The sequence below is a fragment of the Cavia porcellus genome, unplaced genomic scaffold (genome assembly GCF_034190915.1).
Source record: "Cavia porcellus strain 051 isolate PalLab524CR breed Dunkin Hartley unplaced genomic scaffold, mCavPor4.1 scaffold_10, whole genome shotgun sequence".
In the NCBI taxonomy this organism is placed as follows: Eukaryota; Metazoa; Chordata; class Mammalia; order Rodentia; family Caviidae; genus Cavia; species Cavia porcellus.
In genome coordinates this window covers 15,817,575-15,842,026 of record NW_026947493.1, presented here as the reverse complement: position 1 = coordinate 15,842,026, position 24,452 = coordinate 15,817,575, and the positions used below count along the sequence as shown (strand labels likewise).

At 41.5% G+C, this 24,452-nt stretch overlaps 1 protein-coding gene and 1 non-coding gene across 8 annotated transcripts in view; both read right to left on the bottom strand.

Moving 5' to 3' along the window:
• Ube2e1 (ubiquitin conjugating enzyme E2 E1) overlaps nucleotides 1–23,254 on the bottom strand; it is an 86,077-nt gene extending 62,823 nt beyond the window's left edge. Inside the window, exons 1-4 of one of the 7 annotated variants that reach the window (XM_005008299.4) lie at nucleotides 23,109–23,254; nucleotides 22,846–22,930; nucleotides 21,616–21,800; nucleotides 17,841–17,891 (exon numbers count right to left, since the gene is read on the bottom strand). In XM_005008299.4, coding sequence (XP_005008356.1) covers nucleotides 17,841–17,891; nucleotides 21,616–21,767 — 203 coding nt within the window. In that variant the 5' untranslated portion in view covers nucleotides 21,768–21,800; nucleotides 22,846–22,930; nucleotides 23,109–23,254. The other 6 variants (XM_005008300.4, XM_063257009.1, XM_063257010.1 and 3 more) reach the window with 6 other exon arrangements.
• Nucleotides 6,669–6,774, bottom strand: LOC111754722 (U6 spliceosomal RNA). Its single transcript, XR_002789392.1, has one exon. It is a non-coding gene; the product is annotated as a U6 spliceosomal RNA (small nuclear RNA).
• Nucleotides 23,255–24,452: the final 1,198 nt, after the last annotated feature.

The following is a 24,452-nucleotide window of genomic DNA, read 5'->3' as shown; positions in this document are numbered from 1 at the left end:
CCTAGTCGGGAGTTCTGGCAAGCTACCTCCTGCCCTGAGAAGGTCCCCTACTTCCGCGTTGCCTGACTCTCTTACTTTCCCCAGGGCTTCATTTGCTGTTCCTGCTCTGAAGCGTAAAGGCCAAGCTACTGATGCCTCACTGCCACTCCTGCTGTCTTCTCAGGTGGGCAACCTGGAATTCAGGGTAGGACGCTATAAAAACAACCAAGAAATTGTTTCCGCTGGCCCTGAATGCTACACATACATTACAAAGCATTCACTTTTTTTTTTTTTTTTGGTCTTTTTCGTTTTTATCGGTACCAGGGATCGAACTCACGACTGCCTGCTTGCAAGGCAGGTGCTTATGCCGCTGAGCTAAACCCCCAGCCCCAAAGCATTCACTTTTATCCAACCATTATGTTAAGACATACAGAGCAGTGCTCTACTTCATGGGTTGAGACACAAACATGTCTTTAAGTTCTGTAAATTAAAGTGGTACCTCGGTTCACAAATGCTTTTGCTTCCCAACAGTTTGGTTTGCAAATACAAGCATTTGGTAAAATTTTATTTCTGTTTCCAACTATGTATCAGGTGACAAACATGACTGCAGCCATCTTTTCCACAGAAACACACACACTTTTTTGGCTCTTTTCCAAAATCATAGAACAAATTAAGTCATGAACCAAGGTACCACTGTAAAGTGCCAATAAAACTGTTAATTTTTAAAAAATATTTACAAAGAGCATCTCCTCTACTTTTATGGCTTAGAAATTTCATGAGGCAGTCTTCAAATATAGGCTAACTGTGGTATACAGCACTATCTTATTTAAAGTGCTTTCACAGCTCCTACTAAAATAACAAAATCTGTTCCTTACCTACCTCATCTCCTACCATTTTCCCATCACTCACTCAAGCCACAATGGCCTTCATCACTCAGTACATTTGTTTTCCTTTGGTTGAAAATAACCTCAGCCAGGCATGACATGCATGCCTATAACCCCACACTTGGGAGGGAGGCAGAGATAGAAGGATCACTGCCAGTTCAAGGCCAGCCCATAGTGAGTTCAGGACTAGCATGAACTAAGTAGTAAGACCCTCTCTCAAAAAAACTAAAAAAGAAAAAAAAAATCTATCTCATCTGTCTGTCTCCTTCTCAGGCCAGGTCCTTGTCATTATTTGGGGACATGTCTGCCAAAGTGGACACATCAATGCCCAACCTGTCCAGTCTATGCATCACTCCATTTTAATTGCTAAGCACTGTTATCTAAAACTACTTTACACACTGATTTATTGCCCACCTTCTATATGAATGCAAACTCCACAAGGACATTTTTTTCCCTATAGTATCTTTAGCACCCCTGGCATAACAGTACATACCCAATGTACGTTAGAATGAATGAATGACTCAATACAGTGAGGAGCTGCTGATTTTACCTGTACAGTATCTGAAATCAATGAGCCACACAGTGGAGTAAACAAGGTAACACAGAGCAAAGTACTGTAATTAACAATTCATGTTGCTCAGCCTGGGCGGACATGCAACAGGCAGAGAAAAACAGGTGGGGCAGGGAGAACACTGCCCTGCCTACCCCAACTGAATCACTGATAGATAGGCCAGTTCTCAATATGCTTGCAAAACTAGTAGTAAGACTTAACAAAATCAAAACTTTTGCTTAAACAATTCTTATGATGCAAATGATGTGCTTGGTATGTCATGTATTTTTAAAATGCATTCAAGGAAAACAATTACTACTCCTGCTGAGCCTGGTACATATTTCCTGGGGAATGAGTAACACTCCAGAGTTTGGGCCCTTAACATGTTCCTGCTGATGATACATGTATGACTATTCAATCAGGCAGCTTGTGATTTCTTTTTTTTCTTTGTCTTTTTCCTTTTTACTGGTACCGGAGATCGAACTCACGACTGCCTGCTTTCAAGGCAGGCGCTTATGCCACTGAGCTAAACCCCCAGCCCACAGCTTGTGATTTCTAACGGGACTGTTGTATGCTATCTGATGTAACAGTTACTCATGGACCACTAGTGGTTCAGAGCTGCCCAGGGGTGATACATAGAAACTGCAACACCAGGGGCTGGGGATTTAGCTCAGCGGCATAAGCGCCTGCCTTGCAAGCAGGCAGTTGTGAGTTTGATCCCTGGTACCGATAAAAAACGAAAAATACCAAAAAAAAGAAAAAAAAAGAAACTGCAACACCATCCTAAATGTATTTAAAATTTCTGCATACACTCTGGGTTTACAAAGTTGTATCTGCTTCTCAAAATCGCAATTATCATTGCCAACTGTTTTCTGCCTCAAGGGAACACATCCACAACAAATTTCTGAAAAAAAAAAACTTAATTGGCTAGCAATTTTTTTCCCTTTAAGTAACAAGAAAGGGAGGGAGCACACCAGGTTAGCAGAAAGCCAGCAATATAAAAGTGAATTAAAGATTTCAACAGAAAAGAAAATGCAGATGAAGCCTGTAGATTTTTAGCTCACCAAATAACAAAACAGCATTTAATTTTAAAATGTATCTTCAGGTCAAATGACAATGAGTAAATGTTGTTATCCTCAACCCTAGTGCTCCAATAGGGATCTAAATAAAAGGTATCAGAGATGCTTCAGAATTGAAAGATGACTGTTCTTGAAAGGACTTGTTATCAGGCTGGGAAAGTTCAAATCTTCAAAAAGCAGTAAAAGTTGCTCTAAACAAACCACTAAATATATAAAGGTTTTAAGAGAGACTGAAAAATGAGTAAGTAAAACAGCACAGAATGGATAAAATTACTCCTTTTTTTTATGCTGTGGGATAGTTACTGTGGTGAATTTAAAACTGATGGTCAACCTAAATACCAGCTGAGCTGAACTGAATCAGCTGGCCTACATGAGGATTGTTGCCAGCATAAAAAGGAGACCTGGAGATGAAGAGTGTTAGTGCAGTTTAGTGCCATAGGTTCTCCTGGAGGAGCTTGTCAAGCTTCTTTCATGATAGGAACTTGGCTGTTCTGATCATCAGAGGAGCTCAGGGTCTTGTCACTGAGAATGGCTGTGGTTCACTTTGGGGAAGATCTGGTCCTTACCTCCAGAGGCAAAAATAGTATGCTGTTCAATCTCCAGGAGAAGCTTGTCACGCTGGCTTCCAGATATGAACTCGGCTGTTTTTAATCACTGGAGGAGCTCAGGACCTCACTGTCACTGAGGATGGCTGTGCTACTTATGGGGGTGGTGAGGGGGAACTCTGGTTCTTAACTTTAAGCATTGCTTCCTGGCTCCAGGAACACTCAGCCTGCTAGCACAGATCTTTCATGCTGCTGGCACAGACTTTCTAGCTTTCACTGACCTTGGGGCGTTCCCAGCACAGATCCCATGAAACAGACATGGATAAGTCATTGTCATGGGCTCTAGGTCTGTGTGAGCAGAACTCACGCAGGGTATTTCTGTGGGATCTAGGCTCTTGGCTATCTCTAAGTCTTTAGGGTATGGACAGATTACCTGCATTTTCTTTGTATTTGACACCTTGGATTGTAAAATAATACTATAAATTATGTGTCTTGTATGTAACCGTTTTCTTTGCAAATCCTGACTACAACAGTTACCATTTTTTTGTTCTGAAAAGTGAGAAAGATCTCACTTTCTACAGCAGGCTGGCCTTAAACTTACTACGCAGGCCAGAATAGCCCTGAACTTACAGCGATTCTCCTGCTAGCCTCTAGAGTGCTGAGATTATAAATGTGCCCATATGCCGGCTTAAATTATCACTTCAAGAATACGGTTCTTAGGTGTGATGGCACATGTGTGTAACCCAATCCTGCTGTCATGGATTAAAAACTGGTAGTCAACTTAACATCAGCTGAATTAAATCAGTATGGTGCTGAGCACACGCAGATGTTCCACCTGAGCAAAGTTGCCAGCATAAATACAGGCGGTGGAGAAGAACAGTGAGGTGTTGTGGGTTTCTCTAAGTGTTGCTGTTGAGCCATTGGTTCTCCTGGAAGAGCTTGTCATGACTAGCTTCCCCAATATGATTTCAACCATTATCAGAAGAGCTCAGGTCATTATTGGTGAGAGTGGCTGTGGTTCACTTTGGGGGAAGCTCTGGTCCTTACATCAAGCATCGCTTCCTGGCTCCACAGGAGAAGATGTTTACTATATAATCTCCAGGAGAAACTTGTCACACTAGCGTTGTGGCATGTACACAACTGTTCTTATCACTGGAGGAGCTTGGGACCTCCCTGTTGCTGAGGATGGCTGTGACACTTTTCAGGGCAGCCCTGGTCCTTATTTTGAGCATGACTTCTTAGCTCCAGTGCAGAACCCTCAATCTACCAGCACAATTCCTTCACCCTGTTGGCATAGACTTGCTAGCTTCCATCATTGACATTTGGGCTTTCCCAGTGCAAGTCCTTAAAACAGACTGGCGTGAGTCCTTTTTGTGGGCTCTAAATCTCCAGTTGCACTCATGGGAGACATTGTTATGGGTTCTGGGTCTTCATCTGGATTCATGCAGGACATTGCTATGGGATCCAGGACTGATTCTGAATATTCTGGGTCTTTAGATTCTCTGCACTTCTTGTGTTTAACTCTGGGTAACCACCATAAAATAATATTACAAATTCTGTGTCCTGATTTTAATTGTTCTCCTCACAGCCCCTAACTACAACACCTGCCTAAGTTAGCAAGAACCTGCCTCAAAATTTTAAAACAAAAACTTTTTTGGTAAGGAGAGAGGAAAGAAAAGTCAGAAAAAATAACCTTTGAGAATCTATAGTACTGAAAATGGTTCCAGAAAAAAATAATATACACAATGGTAAGAAGTTCTGTCTAGTTTGAAGATAAAAAAATTTTAAAAAAATAAAAAAGAAGTTCTGTCCTAATGAGTAAAAATGAGAATACTCAAATCATTTTCCTGGATAAATATAATGAAATCTTCTAAATAGGAGGAGTAATACATCTTTTTTATCCCCCAAATCATCCCCTTTTTGTCATCTCCTCTCAAATGGGCTTGTCCTATGAAAGACTGATCCCAGGGCCATGTACACGCTAAGCAAATACACCACCACTAACCACAGCCCCAGTCCTTTTCATTGTGAGGCAGGGTCTCACTAAATGGCCCAGGCTGGTCTCCAACTTGCCTTCCTCTTGCCTCAGCCTCCAAAGTAACTGAGATCACAGGTTTATGCCACTCACTGCTTTCTCATGCCATATCCTTGAATTCGCCAGTTTCTTCCTTTGCAGACTTCTCTTACTATAAACCTCTAAATGCTGGATGCCTAAGTCTACCCTAGTAGGCCCTCTTCTTACAATACTTTTACTTTCTAGGTCAGCTAGACACATCCAGACAGTCACAGAATCCCCTATAGGATGACAATACCAAATCTGTATGTATCTCAAGTTCAAAATATCCCTGAACTGTAACTAACTTCTATCTCTTCTATTCTGCACCTTCAGGGGAATCAAACCTAACCCATCTGAAAAAGAGCTATTTCCACTTTGCCCTCCTCCAAACAGAAACACACAGACATACAAGTCTCCACTGCAAACTTCTACCAGTAAAACATCACCATCATCTAGCCAAGAGCACCAAAAACCAAACATACAAACAAAAACCACCTAAAGTCATTAGGGCTCCTTTCCCATAACTCCAACGTCCACTGCATCAACAGATCCAGGTGTTCTAACTCCATCTCCACTGCCACTACAAAATCCTAGCTACCATCACCTTAACCTGTACTAGAGCAATACCCTACCCTTTCTGGTCTCCTTCCACCCACTAATCCCACCTTTCTAGCTTCCATAAAACAGAAAAGGTAGGAAAAAAAGTCTTCTAAAGCACTGCTGAGAGAATGTCACTTCCTAGCTTCAATGCCTAGAATGCCTTTTTACTGTTGTTGGAATGAAATCCCAACCCTTTACCATGGTTTACATGTTTCATATCACCTATCTCCCCTACCTCAGCGCCTGTGTTTATGCTTCCCTCTGGAATGTTCTTCCCAAAGTTTTTACAAGGGTATCCTTTTTCTCCTCTGTCAAGTCTTTGCCTAAATACCTTAAGCTTCCTGTAGGTAACCTCTGCCCACTCTCTGTTCTCTGTCACTGCACTCAATTTGTTTATCAGTCATCAGGACTTGTACGAATCCCTTTAATTTGGTTGCAGCTGGCATTGCCTACCAAAATTCAAACTTTACAAGCTGGAGTCTAGCTTTGCTGCAAGCACCTACAGAGCAATGCTGAGCACAGCCTGGCACACTCTCACTTTTGAAATGACTAGTGTCTTATTTACTCATGCTGTTGTCAATCTCGAGCAACACTGCTTCCTGATCTAATTCAGATTTTTTGAGCTATATCACATCTACAACTTTCCTCTAAGTAAGATCCTCCCAAGCCACTCTATTGCTGTTTGAAAACATACGTCAGTGTCTTTTGCTGTAGAATTTGCTAGGTCCATCCCACATCAATTTCCCATCCACCAATTAAAACAGATACAGTCAAGATTCTGATAATACACATAATGCTTATTTCCATGCTAGCAGACCCACAGAAACCTCTCTATTGATTATACTACTTAAAATGTGATACTGACATGTTAATCTGTGGCAAATTTGTTTTTAATTAATAAAGTTTATTGGTACATTTAAGATATATATAATGATCTCAAACTTATACTTATACATGATACATGTTTTTCCCCATAAAAATATGGAACACTTCAGGAATTTGTGTGTCATCCTCACCCAAGGGCCACAGTAATCTTCTCTATACTGTTCCAACTTTAGTGTATGTGCTCCACAGCAAAAACAGCAGGTTTGCTTTGGAATGCTATGGAACAGCTAGACAATACCAGTTTCCTTGACTCTAGCCTGGCATTCCACTTGATCGGTCACATTCAGGTCAACATGTTATTTGAAAAGCAGACAGAATTCATTTTTTAACAGCTTTGTTAAACTGTTAGGGAACAACATGCTGCCACAGGCAGCAAATTCTTGTTATCAATTTTAAATTACTTCCGCATTTGAAAATCTCTGCACTGCAGGACTCTCCCAGTGGGGTAAGACATCACTTTGGCCTCCCAAAGATTCACCATCTATGCTATGACATTCTAGAAAGCAATCCATAGTCATTTGTATACATGGGGTGAACAAAAATATATGGTGAATGTTTAAATTTTAAATTTTTATTACAACAGAAACATTAAATGTGCTGAAAGATAAAGAGGTAAAACTCTTCAAGACATTGGTGTAGGCAAAGACTTTATAAACAAAACCCTGATTGCACAGGAACTATCACAAAGAATCAACAACTGGGATCTCTACTGAAAAGCTATTGCACAGCCAGAGAAACCACATATAGAATGAAGAGACAACCCACACCGTGGGATAAAGTGTTTGCTAGCTGTACCTCACTCAGATAAAGGATTACTGTTTAAAGAACATGTAAAGCTGTAACTCAGACAAAGGAGTACTATGTAAAGAACTCAAAAAAAAAAAAAAAAAAAAAAAAAATCAGTCATCCCAGATTCAAAGACCCAATCCAAAAAATGGGCATCTGAGGTGAATATACACTACTCAGATGAAGAAATACAAATGGCAAATAAATATGTAAAAAAAAAAGTTCGACATCACTGATCATTTGAGAGATACAAAGTAAAACAAAACTGAGATTACAATTATCAAGAAATCAAGCAACAACAAATGCTGGGGGGGCTATGGGGAAAAAGGAACTCTTCTCCACTGTTGATGGGTATGCAGAATGCTGCAACCACAATGGAAATCAGTGTGGAGAGTCCTCAAAAAACTAGGACTACAAGTTACATTCAACCTAGCTATGCCCCTCCTGGTTATCTTTCCAAAAGAATTAAAACGTCACACCACAGTGACACATGTACACCCCTGTTTACAGCAGCGCAATCTGTAATAGACAGACCTTGGAAACAACCTAAATGCCCATCCACTAAGGAATGGATAAAAACGATGTGGTATTTTTATACAGGAGTACTACTCAGCCATAAAGGAGGATAAAATGGAGACTTTTATAGGTAAATGGATACAATTAGGGACCATACTCCTTAGTGAAGACAAGTATAAACAACACACTGTCTCATTAATGTAGGAAGCTGAAAGAAACAACATGTGTATATGTATATGTATATAAAAAGTTAAGGTAGTTATACTCCTGATTTGAGTTCACTGAAGAGAAAGGTTTGTGCTGGTATTGTCTGGACAAATGAATGCGGATGTCTTGTGCTCTGGGTCACTGATTTGGAGATGACAATGCACAATATATGTACATGTATCATTGCTGCCTTCTCAATCTTTGAAATTTTGTTTTAGATTTTTTTGTTGGGGTTGTTTTGTTTTGTTTTGTTTTGTTTCGTTTGAGACAGGGTCTCCTTATGCAGTTCAGGCTGGCCTTGAGCTCACTTTGTAGCCCAGGCTGGTCTTAAACTCCTGACAATCTTCCTGCCTCAGCCTTCCCAGTGCTAGGATTACAGGTGAATGTCATCATGCCTGGCTAAAATTGGGCTAGATATGTTTTTTTGTTTTGTTTTTGGTACCAAGGATCAAACTCACAACCTCGTGCTTGCAAGGCAGACATTTATGCTGCTGAGCTATATCTCCAGCTTTAGTTCTTTCTTCTTTTTCTCCTTGAAATAAAATGGACTTGGAAAAAAAATTTTTTAAATTACAGTAAAAAGATACAATGGCATTAATCCACCTCAAAATACTCCCCATAACTCTGAACACACTTGGCCTATCGGTCTTGCCACTTCCTAAAGTGGCTCTACAACTCATCTATGTGAATGCCTTCACTAGTTGTGATTAAAAAATACAGTGAATGGTGCTGCCAAACGCCACCCAACAGAAAAAGTGGCTCATAAAAACATTAACAGTATGCCTGTATCCACCTTACACACTGGATCTGGTAAAGTACAACTTCTGGCTCTTCCGCACAGTCAAAATGACCATGGAAGGTATGTGTTTTGAACAAGTGAGGATATCCAGGCAGTCACAATAGCACATCTAAAGACACTCATGAAACAAGATTTTCCTAACTGCTCAGAAAGTGGCAAGAATGATGGGATCAAGTCTGTTCAAAATAAACGGTAGTATTTTCAGGGGCTATTAATATGCCTTTTACTGTATGCCTCTTACTATAATAATTTAAACCATATATTTTTTTTCTTTTTTTTTTTTTTAAATCACAGTGTGTAGATGCTTCCAGAAACAGCCAGTAGCACACAGCAGTTCCTGGATCTGGTTCTTAAGCAGGGGCTTTGATAAGCTTTTAGCCCACAGAGTAGGTTTCTAAATGGATTACAAGCATATTCTGACACCAGTTACTAGGTCTTTTGTTTCACTTTAGGGCATGGCTGCATAAGAGGCTGATTAAGAATGGGCTTATTATGAAACCCTGTTTCACTTCACTGGTGACAGGGAATGTGTCAGTATCTCTAACATACCAATTATCTGGGACAGCTTTAAGATCTAGAAGAACACTTCTGGAAACACAATATATTTAGTACCCCTGGACCCATGCTCACTTTCTGACAAACGGTAGCTTTATAAAGCCAAAACATAAAAATAAAACTTACTGTATTTTAATGTGATCTGTGCTGGTATCTACATTGAGACGTTACATCTTTTGTATCAAGATGTCTGACTCCTCTATGATTCTGAAAGGGTCCAGACTGCATAAACTGCTCAGATGCAAACTTAAAAAGAATGCCAGCGACAGATAGTGTAAAATGTGACGACAATTTCCCTGCTCTATTATTTTCTGAAGAGGGTAATGAAAATATTCTATTAAACCATCAGATTTAAATTAGGTTTTTGTGTTTTTAATTTAACCAATACATACTATTTAGCTACTCCTCCTTGGGTGCTGTAGAGCTACAAAGATATAATAGTATCGAAGTCTACTGGGAAGTAGCAGACTAGAGAAAAATGCTGTTTCCTTTAAATTTTATAAATGAGCTGGAGTACTTTTCGTAAAAGTGCTTCTGATCTTCTAGAAAACTCACTGCCATCAAATCCCAAGCTACCAGCCTTTCTAAATATATGCTGTCCACATATAACCCTCAAGTCCATATTCTGCCACCTTCTCTACATTTATGTATGAAAACATTACTTCTCTCTCTTGCATTTTCATTCCTTTCCACTGTCTGCTTCTCCCCCTCAGCCTGCAGAGCAGACTCATAAATTTCTGTATTTTAGAGCCCTAACTTCTCTAGGGCTTTTGGAACTTTGTGCTCACTCTCCTCGCATGCCTTTGCTGCTACTTTCTCCAAGTCCTCTTAATTTACCCATCTTTCACTTGTGGACATTCCTGGGAACATCCTTCGCCTCTTTCCTTGGCCATCCTATGCACTTTACCATCTCTAGAACACTGAAGTCTAACGTGGGCTCACAAGGCCAGCTCTAGTGTCAGCACCGCAGCTAGCTCACTTTAGAATCAATGCATACAAAACAAAATAAACATCTTATCCTGTAGCTTACTCTCACACAGTTCCACAAAATAAATACATAGTAAACAATGCAAACACAGAGAAATTTTAACAGCTGAATCAGTATGAAGGGTGAGTGCGTTTTTCCTTCAAATTCTTCTGTAGTTTTGAAATTTTTCAAACTAAAAAGCTAGGAAATATATACATATAGGTTCAGAATCATCACCCTTTTTTTTTTTTTTTTTTTTTTTTTGTCTTTTTCATCTTTATCGGTACCGGGGATCGAATTCACGACCGGCTGCTTGCAAGGCAGGTGCTTATGCCACTGAGCTAAATCCCCAGCCCCCCCCCCCTTAAGGGATATATAATCTTAATCTGTCTGATCTTATCTAAAAGCAGATCTGAGAGTTCAATGACAGATTAATAATAAATTTAAATAGATAATCAAATTGCAAAATTTACTGAGGGCCTACTGGATGGTGACAACATGTTAAACATTAGGTATGATCACCAAAGCAAACAAACTGTTTATAAAATTGTTAAGAGATCTCCGATTCATTTTCCTGCCTTATCTGCTTCTATTAATGGTACCATCTTCTTACCCAATACCCAAAAGAACTTCTCATCTCTTAATATATTAAGTTCTCTATACCTAAACCAAGAGCCAAGTTTCCTTGATTATACTGCCTTGAGTCTCTCCACTCCACTTGGACAGCCATCATCTGTACTCAAGTCTCTGCTTTTAGGGAGCTGTGCTAATCCTTGCTTGGTTCTATCCACATACTTGGCTCTACATGAATTATAGCACCTGCTCAAGAGTTTCAGTGATTCTCTAGTATCAACAAAATGAAATTCAAAGCCTCAGCCTGATAATGAGGCACATCACAAGTTTTATCACTTATGTAATTAAATCTTTCTACTTGTTTCTTACTTGTCAGCCAAAGTTTTATCTACTACTGTCTGATAGTGCTGTCTCTACTATTCCAAGATGGTATCTATCCTTTCTCTTTTCCACCCCATTTCTCACTTCCTGTCACTGTTCCTATGTTACTAGGTGTTCCAGCTACCATCCTTCATACCCGGGTCAAACTAATCTCTCACTCATCTGAACCTTTATAACATAATCTACATATATTACTTTTTAGGTAATATTTGTATTTTCAAGACTATTACTCAAAAGTCTGTGTATGCATTTATCACTTGTACTCATTTATAAACGAACTCCTTGAAGGCATTCATGTGTAACAGGCACTCGTTTGTGAAAGGAATTTATTATCAGCATTCTTTATAAGTACTCCCAGGCAAGCGTGGTGGTGCACCCCTGTAATTTCAGCTCTCTGAAGGCTGAGGCAAGAGGATCACTGAGTTCAAGGCCAGCCTGAACTGCACAGTGAAAACCTGTCTCAAAAGACAAAAAAAAAAAATTCCTAGAAACTGTAAACAAAGCCTTCTAAAGTATATGCACTTTTCCCAAATTACTGATATTAACAGTGATAGTTTATTGTGATGAGATATATATGTATACAATAAGATTTAATCACTTTTAAGTGTCCATTCAGTGGCATTCGATTACATTCACATACAACTGTCACCACTATGTATTTATAAGAATTTCACCACTCTTCACAGAAACTGTACTCATTTAATAAATAAATAACTTCCCATTTTCCCCTCCCCATAGTCCCTCAAACCACTAATCTACGTTCTATCACTATTAATCTGACCATTGTAGAGACTGCATTTAAATAGAATTGTATGATATTTGACCTTTTGTATCTAGTTATTTTACTGGTATAACATTTTCAATCTCATGTTATTGCCATGTATCAGAACTTCATTGTTTTTCACAGCTGAATGTTCCATTTTGTCTGTCTATACTTTCTTCAGCCACTCATCAAACGATAGTTGTGTTTCCACTTTCTACCCATTGGGGTAGCGGCGCTGTGAACAGTGACATATACATATTTGTTTAACTCTGTCTTCAAGTTTATCCGTATGCCTAGGAGTAGAATTGCTGGGTCACACAGTGATTCTTTTGAGCTTTCTGAAGAAGAACCAGAGTTTCACAATTCAGATACAGTCTTTTACTAAACACAATAGCCACAGAGTTCATACTCATTTGGAAAAGCGCTTCTGGATAGTTCTTTCCTTCCAACTCGTTCAGGCAGTAGGCGATGATCCATAAGCATGACCACCACTTGGGTATTATTTTGATTGCACTAATCTTCTATACCCTCATTCTATTTTTCAACACTGCCTTTCACATGTAAAAATACATACTACACAATGCTAACAATTTAAATGCAAACTGCAAAACTATCCATGATTCACATTTGTCATTTCTATTAATGCATTTAGTAGTAGATAAATGAAAAACAAGAAAAAGATGTACATTTTTAAAGCATATTTTTGGTGGGGATGGCTTCTATTGACCCAACGATCATTTAAAACATGTTGAATGTGGACGATGTACTACTATACCATTATAAAGACTGGATCTCTTTTCATTGTAAACCAAGGATAACAGCCTGGGACTTCTAAATTGGTATCTCACTACCATTACCACTATTACAAGGTACTTTTAATAAGGCAAATACAACTAAGTAAATTCAGAGAAACTACCTGAAAGGATACATACATAAAAGTATGAGCTTGCAGCATCTCCCTACAAGGAACAGAAGATTTCACAAGAGAGATATTTTTAATTCCACAAATGTTTGCATTTGAATGTTTAAAAAACATGTTTTCTTAAACCAGGCATGTTAGCACACCTATAACCCTGGCAACCAGCAGGCTGGGGCAGGATGACTGCTGCAAATTCAAGGCCAGCTTCGGCTACACAGTGCGTTTAAGGATGGTCTAGACTACATAGCAAGACCCTACACAGCAAAAAACAAAACAATAACAAAAAGTCTTCTTTTGGGGCTGGAAATTTAGTTCAGTAGCTCAAGCACTTGCCTGGTAAGCAAGAGGTCCTGTGTTTGGTCTTTTTGAAACTCTCTCACTATGCAGGTCAGGCTAGCCTTCAGCTCACTTTGTAGCCCAGGCTGGTCTCTTAACTCCCAACAATCCTGCCTCAGCTTCCCGAGTGTTGGTATTACAGGCGTGCACCACCACCCCAGGCAACATAAAGCATTCTTAATGTGTAATACCTTTAAAATGTAACAAAAAGATATCAAAAAGGAGGTAAGGGGGCCAGGGATCACCTCATGGCGTTAAGTGCCTGCCTGGCAAATACAGTCATGGTACCGGAAAAAAAGAAAAAGTAAAAAAAAAAGAAAAGGTAATGGCTAGGGATTTAGCTCAGCAGCACAAGCACTTGCTTGCCTGGCAAGTGCAAGCTCATGACTCTCCTGGTACCAAAAAAGAAAAAAGAAAAAGAAAAAACAGTAAACAGGCAAGTCTAATGATATCACCAGATAGCACATACAGAAAACTTTAACCTCAACTTTGTGACACTATAAGTAGGCAGGCCAGAGATTAAGACCTTTTACGAGTAAATGAGGTAAATAAAGAAGGCTGAGAAAATTTCACTTTTTAGTTAAGTACACTAAATTTTTTATCTTTAAGTCATCTTTTAAATAGACTTTAAAACACATTTTATCTGATTACATAATCCAGGTTCTCCCAGAAACATAAATTTAAAGTACTGCCATAGGTTTATTCAAGAAATAGACAAAAAGTCAAAAAGTAATGTAGCATACAAAAGGAAATTTCTGTTAGTCTCTGTGCTTGAAATGTTTAATTACTTCTTGGAGACATTTTATCTCCAAATAGCACCCACCCAAAACTTGAACTTCTAGATTTCAAATCATTACTTAATATGTTTATTCATAATATAAATGTGTTCATTAAATAAAATCTGAAGTTTAAAGGATTTGGGCAATGTATGCTCATTAGGATAAGCAGACATACCAATAACAGACTTAGGTCTACAGACTAGCTACACGGCTATAACTAGTCAATTTGGCAAGTTCAGGCTGTGGACTATAAAATAACAGCAGCAAAACTGACTCAAATGGCCCAGAGTTCACCAGCTATCTAAAAGGCATAATTTTACAACCCAAGATAGGGGGAGCTTTAGGAAATCATTATAGTAGTTAAGGTAATATTTACTTCTCAAAAGAACTGAGCCAATGGCTGGTCCGATGGCAGTGGGTTATCAGAACTTATTAACATTAGTGTCACTAAAGTTGGTATACCACCCCCCCACTGCTAAATTTGACTGGCTTAAAAAAAAAAATCAAATGCACAGTGAGTAGGGAGACAATTTTTTCATACGTGCAAGTTATATGTACATATACATAAAACTAGCTGAAATAATAAAAATAAGCAATGTAATCATATGCAATAGAAAGCAACTTTAAGATAGTCATTTATAATACTTTTGATTTACATACTGAGTATACGCTGCATCGTATTGTTCTAAAAAGTCTAATCAGTAATATAAAACATTAAAGATTTAACTTTGTTTTCAGACATTAAACACATTTAGCAACTGCATTTCACTCAACTTTTGAAGTTCAGTAACTTCAAATGTTTTTGTCAAGTAGTAGTATTAGTGAAAACAGGTAATGCATCTTCTTTCACAAGAATTAATTTTACCAGTGATTGGCAATAATCAACTGTTTATTGACAGGTTGTGCCAAGTACTATGTTTTATGAAAATAATGTGCTTAAATTTAAAACTATAAATACTAATTGAAGCAAGATGAAAAAGGTAAAAATATGGCCAAGATACATTAATTGAAAACCAATTATTTAGCTGATTCAAAATATAATTTATAGGTGATGAAATTACAATTTCAATGCTATCCAAACTACTAAGCTGTCATGTTCCAGATAACTTTGGAGAAATTATTTTTAAAAGTACATGCCTTTATTGTATCGTCTAACTCACATTTTAATTGAAAACATACTTCAAAGATTCCCAAACTGAATTGTGTATTTCCATCTCCAACGAAGTTTTCAAAATATCAAATAATTAAATCCTACAAGCTACCAGCACAAAAAACATAAAACTGAACTTACATAAGAGTGCTGAATTTTGAGATAACTATATGTTGGGATGGTAACATTAAAGGGCAACCAAAACCAAATTTTAAATGTACATTACTTAAGTGATCTAAACTGTTTTTCTGTTTTCAGAAAATAAAACAGTCTTCATCTGTTAAGGACAACAAAATGTGCATTCACTTGCAAAATAAAGATAGCTGGTATTTTTTCTGAAATCATTTTTCTCAAAAAGTATTAAATGTACTGAAGAGATTTGTCCATCTTGCAATAGCCACTCTGTTTTGAGTTTCTCCTGACCACAAATAATACTCCAAAGGGTCACAAAGAGGTAGGAGGATGCTTCAAAGACAGAAAGTTCCTGTCTATTGCGTGGATATCTATTCTGGGACTTTATATTGGTACTTTGGTGGGTTTGTCTATCTTGATATCAATGTTGTTTTGTCATGATTGGTGTTGACTTTTTGATAAATCATGGGAGTGGGGAGGGCTGGAGCTCTAATTTTGTTCCTTTATCAATATTGTTTAGACTATTCTGAGTCTTTTGTATTTTTACAGAAATGTAAGAACCAAAAGTTAATCTTTATGAAAAATGGTGTCGACAGTTTGATAAGGGACTGTTTTCTGATCTTTATTATTTTTTTCTGTTCGTTTATTGCTTTTTATTAAAAAATTTCTCAAGATATGAAATATTTCCTAACTTTCTTTTCTAATCAATGTACTTGGTATTAAAAAAAATAAAGTTCCATATCCCTCAAAAACAGGAAATCTCTCACACACGAAACTCAGTTGAAATGTAAAATTAAAGTGTATTTAATCCCATTTTTACTTTTTTTCTTTGAGATAGGGTTTCAAGTACCCCACGCTGACCTCGAACTTGGGATAATCATCTTGCCTCGGCCTCCTAAGTGCTGGAATCACAGGCATGCACCACCTCGCCTGGCCCTATTTAAAATGACTAATCCCCCAAAAAATTTCAAACTGTTTATAATTTTAAATTTGACTGCATGGGCTGGTCCAAAGGTAGTGAGTTATCTCAATTGACTGTTCACAGTCAGTACAGATTGAACTCCTTGTTCTACTCTTTCCCCCCTTCTAACTACTGCACTTGACTAGTCTAAAATATATATATATATAAAATAAATAAAATTTAAAAAATTTGACTGCATGCACAAAAAGCCACTCTATGCTTTAATAGATAGCAGTTTTAAAACCATGCCTCAACTTCATAATTTGATCAGTGAAACACACAGGACACACAATGCCAAAGACGAGCAATAGCCACGCTGCACAGATCTGGAGGGAGAGATTACTATGGAGTCACACAAACTGAGACTACTGCTTCCATGTGAACAACTGCTACCGTTTCTTCAGTTTCTCAACCTGTAAAGACTGTTAGCCATGACAATAATCCTCCAGAGTGACTCAGTGGTTCCATTTCAAACTAATGTATACTTTTCAAACTCAAAATGACTTTCCTCACAAAACAGAACAAAATTTCAACAGCAAACATCTCCCACAACTGATTAAAATTAAGAACAAATGTGTCCAAACGACCGGTTAGCTTTTAACTTGAACATTTCCACGTATTCACCTTATATTCTGCATCTGGCCACTGAATATTTTCTGAGTAACACTAACACAATTGCAATCCATTCCAATGCCAATCCTGAGAACTGAGAAGTTAAATGCTGTAATTTATTTTTTAAACTAGGAGTTATAGAAATGAACAATGACTCTCCCTCAAATAAATGGTTTACTATAACACATCACTGTTGATTTAGGAAAGTCATCAAATTTTCCACCATAGCTCGATGGTAGCAAAACAGCTATTCTAAACCAACAGATCCAGTGGAAACTCGTTTTAAATTGTTTTGAAATTGAAATATACACCCATATATACAGTCTTAATAAAGAAATACCATGGAAAAACAGTACCTTGTAAATTTAAATTTCTAATGAAACAACAAAAATTATTTCCCGAATTGCCCTGCTAAAAGTCCAATACAAAACTATATGCAATGAACTAACTCTGAGGATGATTCTATCTATGAACTAACTCAGTGTATGATTCTATTATCTATGAGCTTAACAGAGCCTGAGACATTCCTATAGCAAAGCAGTCGCCTAAATCTATGTACCTTAGTACCTAAAAGGTTTTACATCCTTATATAACATATCTAAGACCCACTAGGCAAAGGAACACCTTTAAATAAACCCATTACTTCTCCTGGACAGAGCACTGAGGCAGTCAAAAACTCATCAAAATGTTACACTGAGTAAGTTCCAGCCCTTAATATTAGCACCGAAAGCATCAACCTAAGAAAAAAGGCACGGATCAGTGGTAATGCAAAGAAAAGGCTAAGGCAAGGTTAGGAGTATAGAGAAAAATCTTGAAGGCAGCTCACCTGCAGTTAGGCGGAGGGTCTAGAGTGATGTCTGCCAGCTCCTTCTGAATCCTGAGCCGGGAAAACAAAACACAAGAAGCGTTAAGGCGTTAAGGCCTTGGAAGCTTCCCACCTGTGGCAAACCTAACCGGGCCCGCGGGGCTCCACTGGGACCGAGGACACTGCATATCAAACGCACAGGTCGGTGCTTCAGGAAACTTTTCTGGAGGCGGAGGCGGCAGTTCGAGTTCTCTTGTCCCGAAGTCTGGGTTCCAATTCTGCTCGCAAACTGCGGCCGCTCCAGTTTTGGCGTTTCCAATCGGGGAGGAAATCATCTCAAAGTTTCTCCCTCAACACTCCTCTCCCGCGGCCTTCCCCTGCACCTCCGGCCGGCCCGCCCCGCCTGCTAGCCCGGACCCGCGGCTCACGCCCCGGGCCAGTGGCCGGAAGGGCGCCCCCCGTAGGCCGCGGATGCCAGGCCTGCCCAGCCCCGCGCCGCCGTCAACATGGCCGCTGCCTGCGAGGCCCCCCAACCGGGCTGACCTGCGCCGTCGCGGGTGGGCGGCCCGGCCACACGGCGCGCGCTCGGGGCGGCCCCGCGCTGCCTAAGTTGCGGGCGGGCGGGCGCAGGCGGCGGGGAGAAGGGTCCTGCGCGGCGCCGCCGTCCTCCCGGCGCCCGGAACCCTGCCCGCGCCCGCACAGGTGCACCCGCCCCCGCCCCGCATGCCGCGCAGACTTGCGGCCCAGCTTTGCGGCCCTGCTTTCCCCGAAGTCCTCGCACTTCCCTCGGACACTTCCTTCTCTCTCGGTCGCCCCTTCTGTGGCTCACAATGGACCTTTCCTTACCAGTGACCCCCAATTTTCGGCCTGGACCTCAACTCTATATACTTCACAGAGTCCCATCCCCCAGCCCCAAGCCAAAGGCACCAGGCGGTTCACACCAAGCCCTGGCCTTTGTCTTGTGCTTACCTAGGCCCTGGAACATCAGTTCGTACGGCCAACTTTAGGGCCTTTAAACTGCTTCCACCTTCTAAAAGGTGCCTATTTTCATAACCTCTCTTCCTATCACATAAAGTCCTACTGTTCTAGGTTACAACTTGAAAATTTCACTGACCCAGCTCGGGATGAAAAACGACACACACGCGGCAATTTGAATGACAATACATAATTTTCTCTTTCCAAAAGTTTCTGAAGATAGGAAGAGACCAGCTATCAAAGCGATGTTTTACAAGGCATTGTTTCCTCTACGTGAAAAGAAGACAAGGATGATCACTTACATTCTTTACTTCCCTACTGAAGAGAATTTCCTGTCCACCACAAAGTGATCAACTTTAGAAAAGGGTTTAAGTTTCTAGTAGCACTGAATTATTAGTTTCCTGCTAAACTCAGCTACCAATGAGCATTGCAGTACTGATACTTGCATCCCTGCTGCTTTGACTCAGACATTATTCCATATAGACTAAAAGTTTGGAACCCTGGTTTCTTTGCACCTTTTAGAATTGACTTAAGAGTTATGTCTCATAGGCAAAAACTTCCTCCCCAAAAACTCAAAAAAGGTAATTATTTCTTTAGTACTGAGAAAGTAATCTCCTGGTAAATGTGCCCCTTCCAATTTTGTGGACAACACCTACTTTCCAAACCAATATATTTCACAGAACACCCTCCACAGACCCCAGGAGCATGAATTTTCTCTTCTCTTTCCTACATACACTCTCTTCACTTTTTTGCCTTTTAATATTAACCTTAACACAAATTAATACCCACTCTCTCAGCAAGACACCTAGGTCTATAAATTCACTGCAGGAGAGGAGAAACAAGAGAGGGGAGGGAAGGAAATCCTGATGTTTATAGGTAAAATTACTCTTTATAGCTCCCCACCTTTAATTTTCTACATCTACCATCTCTTTCCTAGTCTGAACTTCTTTAGCATAATGAACATATTATGTCTAAGAGTAAATTCCCCTTTGTAAATTGGTGACAAAATGCAGACTTTATTTACAAGGTGTGCCTTTGCCCTCAAATATATTCGTATACAACACAGATACCCAGAAAAATATAAAATACTGATGACCTAAAGCAAATTCTTGCATTGGGGCAGTTCAAGCCAAAAGGCTAGTGGAGAATGGGGATGTAAGAGGGGAAGTTCTAAGGAGGGTTCTATCAGAGTATGTACGGTAGATGCTAGGTATCAGGAGAACCCATATAGGGCTAATCAGAGAGCTGGTTAGGCCCACAGGGAAGCCAAGATGCAATGAAACCAAACCATCTATAAAAGAGCAGTCTTGCCAAGACACCTTGCCACTTGCTTTACTCCCTGCACTATTCAAAGTAAGCTAAAATCATTAAGACAGCCCATAGTTAGTTAAGGCACTGAATCAGTTCACCAAATTCTCAAACTTCAAGCCAGGGAGAATGACAGAACCACTCTCAAACTCCAAGTTCTAGGGCTCACTACAACAGAGATTTAAAGCCTCATGTTCCATTTATAAACACTTTAAGGAATCCCTAACTAGGGATTCCTTCCCATCTTCCCAACTTGGTGATTTAAAGTTTAGCAACTATTTAGCTGACATGGAGGGGATTTATGAGAGGGTGCCTGGGGGTTCCCAGGAATCTACTGACCATAGGTTATTTTAAGAATCATGGGGTCAGTAGGACGCTTCTGAGGGATGATGAAGGTGCAAAGAAACTGCCTCAAGAAACGTGTGTGAGGAAAAGAATAAAGAAAAAGGCACCGGTTTAATTCAACTGGAGGAAAAAGAAAAGGTGAATTTTTACAGTGTAAGAAAAGAGCAAACAGCACACGGGTCCGGGGATATAGCTCAGTGGGACAACACCTGCCAGGCAAGCAGAAAGTTTTAAGTTCTATCCCCGTACCAAAAAAAAAGGAAAAAGAAAAAGAAAGAGGGGCTGGATTAGCTCAGCTTCCTAAGTGCCTGCCTTGCAAGCGTGACATCGTGAGGTCTTGAGCTCGATCCCCAAACCGTACCGACAAAAAAAAAAAAAAAAAATAGCATGAAAAAATGTCTCCTGGAAATTTGACAAAGCAAAGAAAATAAAAGAGAATCACCAAAATAACCCAGGTAACCATTTTACAATCATTTATTGTACTCATTCATTCATTTCCTCTCTCCAAATCAGAAAAATATCTTTAAATTCCACTAGGAAACATCACCTACCAAGCTTTTTCCCACTAATGTGAGTATCCCTGAAGCAATTTGTGGGAAAAGCTCTATTCAGAAAAGATAATCCCTAGGGCAGGGAATATAGCTCAGCAGCACAATGCCTGCCTGGCAAGCACAAAGTCCTGAGTTCAATTCATGGTACCACACAAAAAAAAAAAAAAAAAAAAAAAAAAAAAAAATCATCCCTGCAACAAGTGAAGAGGAAAAGAGATGGTCGTGCAATTCGTTTTGATATGAGTTGTCTAGGAAGGTATTACTACAGTAATTAAGAAACGGAGTGACAGCCCTGGGGAAGGTCACTGACTAGTGATTAGTAAGACAACTAACCTGAAATATCTGGGGGTCACTAGTAAACCTAAATGAAGATTCTCACAAACACCAAGAACTGGAAGAAGCAAGCCACAACAGCTACCAGTGGACAATGATCGGAACAGAAGAAGAGGCAAAAGAGAAAATAATCAGGGCTTCTATGGCCCATTTTCATTTCTGAGAACACATAAACCATAAGAAGCATTTAAGCTACCCTTCCTGGAAGGTGGCCCAAATGCAGTAAGAGGCAGTTTAAAAGCTACCTAGAAGCCTGAGGAGTGGGGGACACAGGGGTGTCGTACCTCTTGGCGCTGGTGGAGAGGAGCTTGGAGTTTTTGCTCATGCTGACTTTACTCTCCTTCTTCTTGGGGGTGTTTGTTTCTTTCTCGGTTTGCTGGTTGGAGGACGAAGATGAGGAGGAGCTGGTGCTTGCCCTCGAATCGTCATCCGACATAGCGAACCCCCCACCCCACCCCTCAAACTGCCCCTGCAGGGGGAGGGAAACAAAACAGAAACACAAGGCCCTGCAGGGAATGTAAATACGGAACTCGAGTTCCGTCTGGAGGGCCCCACTGCACCCACCGCCCTCCACCCTCTTGCCAAAGTCTCCAGGCCCATTAAGGCTCTGGCAGAGTGGAGCGGACAATCTGTTTCTTTCGGGCCCCAAGTAGGGGGCACGGCGAGCAACCCCTCCCTCGCCCCGTGGGGTCCCCACCGGGCCTCGAGGGAGAAACCGTGGAGGAGGGGGGAGAGCAGGGGCGCCGCGGCAGGCCCGGGGAGGGAAGGTCCTGCGGCCCGCCGGCCTCGGGGCTGTTTTTGTCCACTCTTGGGGTCTTGGGGCGCCGGGGGCCCGGGCGAGACTGCGGGGCCACGAGCGGAGTTTGGCGAGGTCGGGAAGAGGGGAGGGGCGGGAAAGGAGTAAGAGAGGAAGCCGAATCGGGGGGACGGAGGCGGGGAGCGGTGCCCGGTGGGGGAAGGGCAGCCGCCGGGACAGGGGCGGCGAGGCCAAGGCCCCCGCGCTTGCTCGCCGCCCCCACCCCGGGCGCCGGGCTAGGGACTGCGCGGCCGGGCGGGGGTCCCGAGCGGGCGCGCGCCGTGCCGCGCCGCGCCGAGGGCTGGGGTGCGGAGGCCGCCCCCGCCGCCGCGCAGGAATAACAATGAGCTCGCCGGCCCGGGAGGGGGCCATGCCCACGGGCCCCCGCCCCGGCGCAACACGGGGCTCCCCTACTCCCCTCCCCCGCTCCCGGCCCCGCGGCGGCCAGCGGGGGGTTCCCGGGCAGCGCTGACAGTTCGAGCCGCGACTCCCCCCACCCCAGCCCGACGCCGGCGACCCCCGTGCCCCACGCGGCCCGGGGTGCCGGCCCATCCCCCGCGAACGGGCCCCGGACCCCTGCGGCTCCCCGGCTCCTCGCCGCCACCCCCAGCCCCATGCCCCGCGGCCCGGGCGGCACTGGCGGGCGGGCGGCCAGGGGTGTCCCTGGGGCCAGGCGGCGCGGCCAGGGGGCGGCGGGCCACAGAGGGGATCCCCGTACCTCTCTTTGTGTCTGGCTCCTCCGTGCCGCCGCGGCGGCTGTGCTGCGGCTGCGGCTGGGCCTGGCCACTCGTGTCTCTCTCTCGCTGGGAGAGAAGCGGAAGTGCAGCAACAGCAACTATTAAACAGGCAATGGCTTCCCCCAGCCACACACGCTCGCACACACACCCCTCCTCCTCCTTCTGCCCCCTCCCCCTCCCCTCCTCCTCGCCCCACCCCTCCCCCACCGCCTTCCACCCACCCGCTCCCCTCCCCCTGCAGCACCTGGGAAGGGGGATTGCGAGGAGGGGCACCTGGGAAAGCCCTGTCCCCCTCACACCCACACCCCAACGCTGTCTTCAGACGCTGGGAATGGGGCGAGGGGTGTCTGGGGACCTGGATTGTGGGAGCGAGAGGGGAAGCCGGTGAGAGATGAGGGCGATTGCAAGTACTGTAGAGAGAACTGGGAATTCCATAAGAGGAAGTTCTTTCCAATCAAGGCTTTTGGAAAAGCAGGTAGAGGTGGCAAATTGATGGAATAGATGATAATCTGGTGGCAAGGATTTTGGACTAGAAAATACAGTGGGAACTCGTCCTAAAAAGTGATCGGTTTAAAAAGCAAAAAGAAATCCCACAACAGGGTTTCCATTGGGCTGACACATGCTTCTCCCTCTGGCAGTCTACCTTCGAGAAGCAGAGGTCACGCCTATGAGAAAATCCCAAAGTAGTTTTCTGTTGGGGCACTGGGCACGTGCAATTTTACATTGGATTGTTCCATTCCCTTTTTATAGAAAATGATGTGACTTTATAAAATAATAGAATTTCGTGACAGGTAAAACATGTAGCAAGGCTTGCAAGTGTGCAAAATCGCTGGAAATAAACCATGTACTTTGACGGGATTGAGAATTTTTTGTACTAGTTTATATTAGATATAGTTTGATTTTGTTTTTGTAGAAATGGGATGGAAAGTCCAAGGACTGCTATATCTTGTTTAGCTACAATAAAAGTACTATTCAAATCATATTTTAGTGTATTTAATAATTCTGAACTGTTCCTTATTTAGCATTTTGCCCAAACTGATTTTCAAATATGAAACCATAAAATTATAACTTAATTTCTGACTATTGGTCATTTAATTTGAAGAGAACTGAATATGTACCACCCAAATATAACTGCGCCACCATATAAGATCTTGTACTTTGAGGTGACAAAGTAGATTTCCATGAGCCACTTTACATTGTCTCACTCAAATTGCCATCATTTTCCATGGCAACAGTGGCTTCAGTTACCGAAGGACAACACAAGATATAAGCCCTGTGGCATATCTAGTAGCCAAGAAAATAGGCATTCTCACTACTCATCTAAATAACTTCTAGCCGTCTCCCTAAAAACACAATTTCATTAAGATCCATAAGTGACTTGTGTACACTTCTTGCTTGATTTGTACCAAGAAACCTGTATCTATCAGGAGTAGTCACAAAATCAGGGAGTGTAAAAACTGGGAAAATCCTTTCAAGTCATTGTTTTCAGCCTCCTGCATCCTGAAAAAGCTGTCTTTCCACTACCCAAAAACATATGGATTTTTAAAAGATCCCCAGATGTAATCTTTCTTTTTTTTTAAATTTTTTT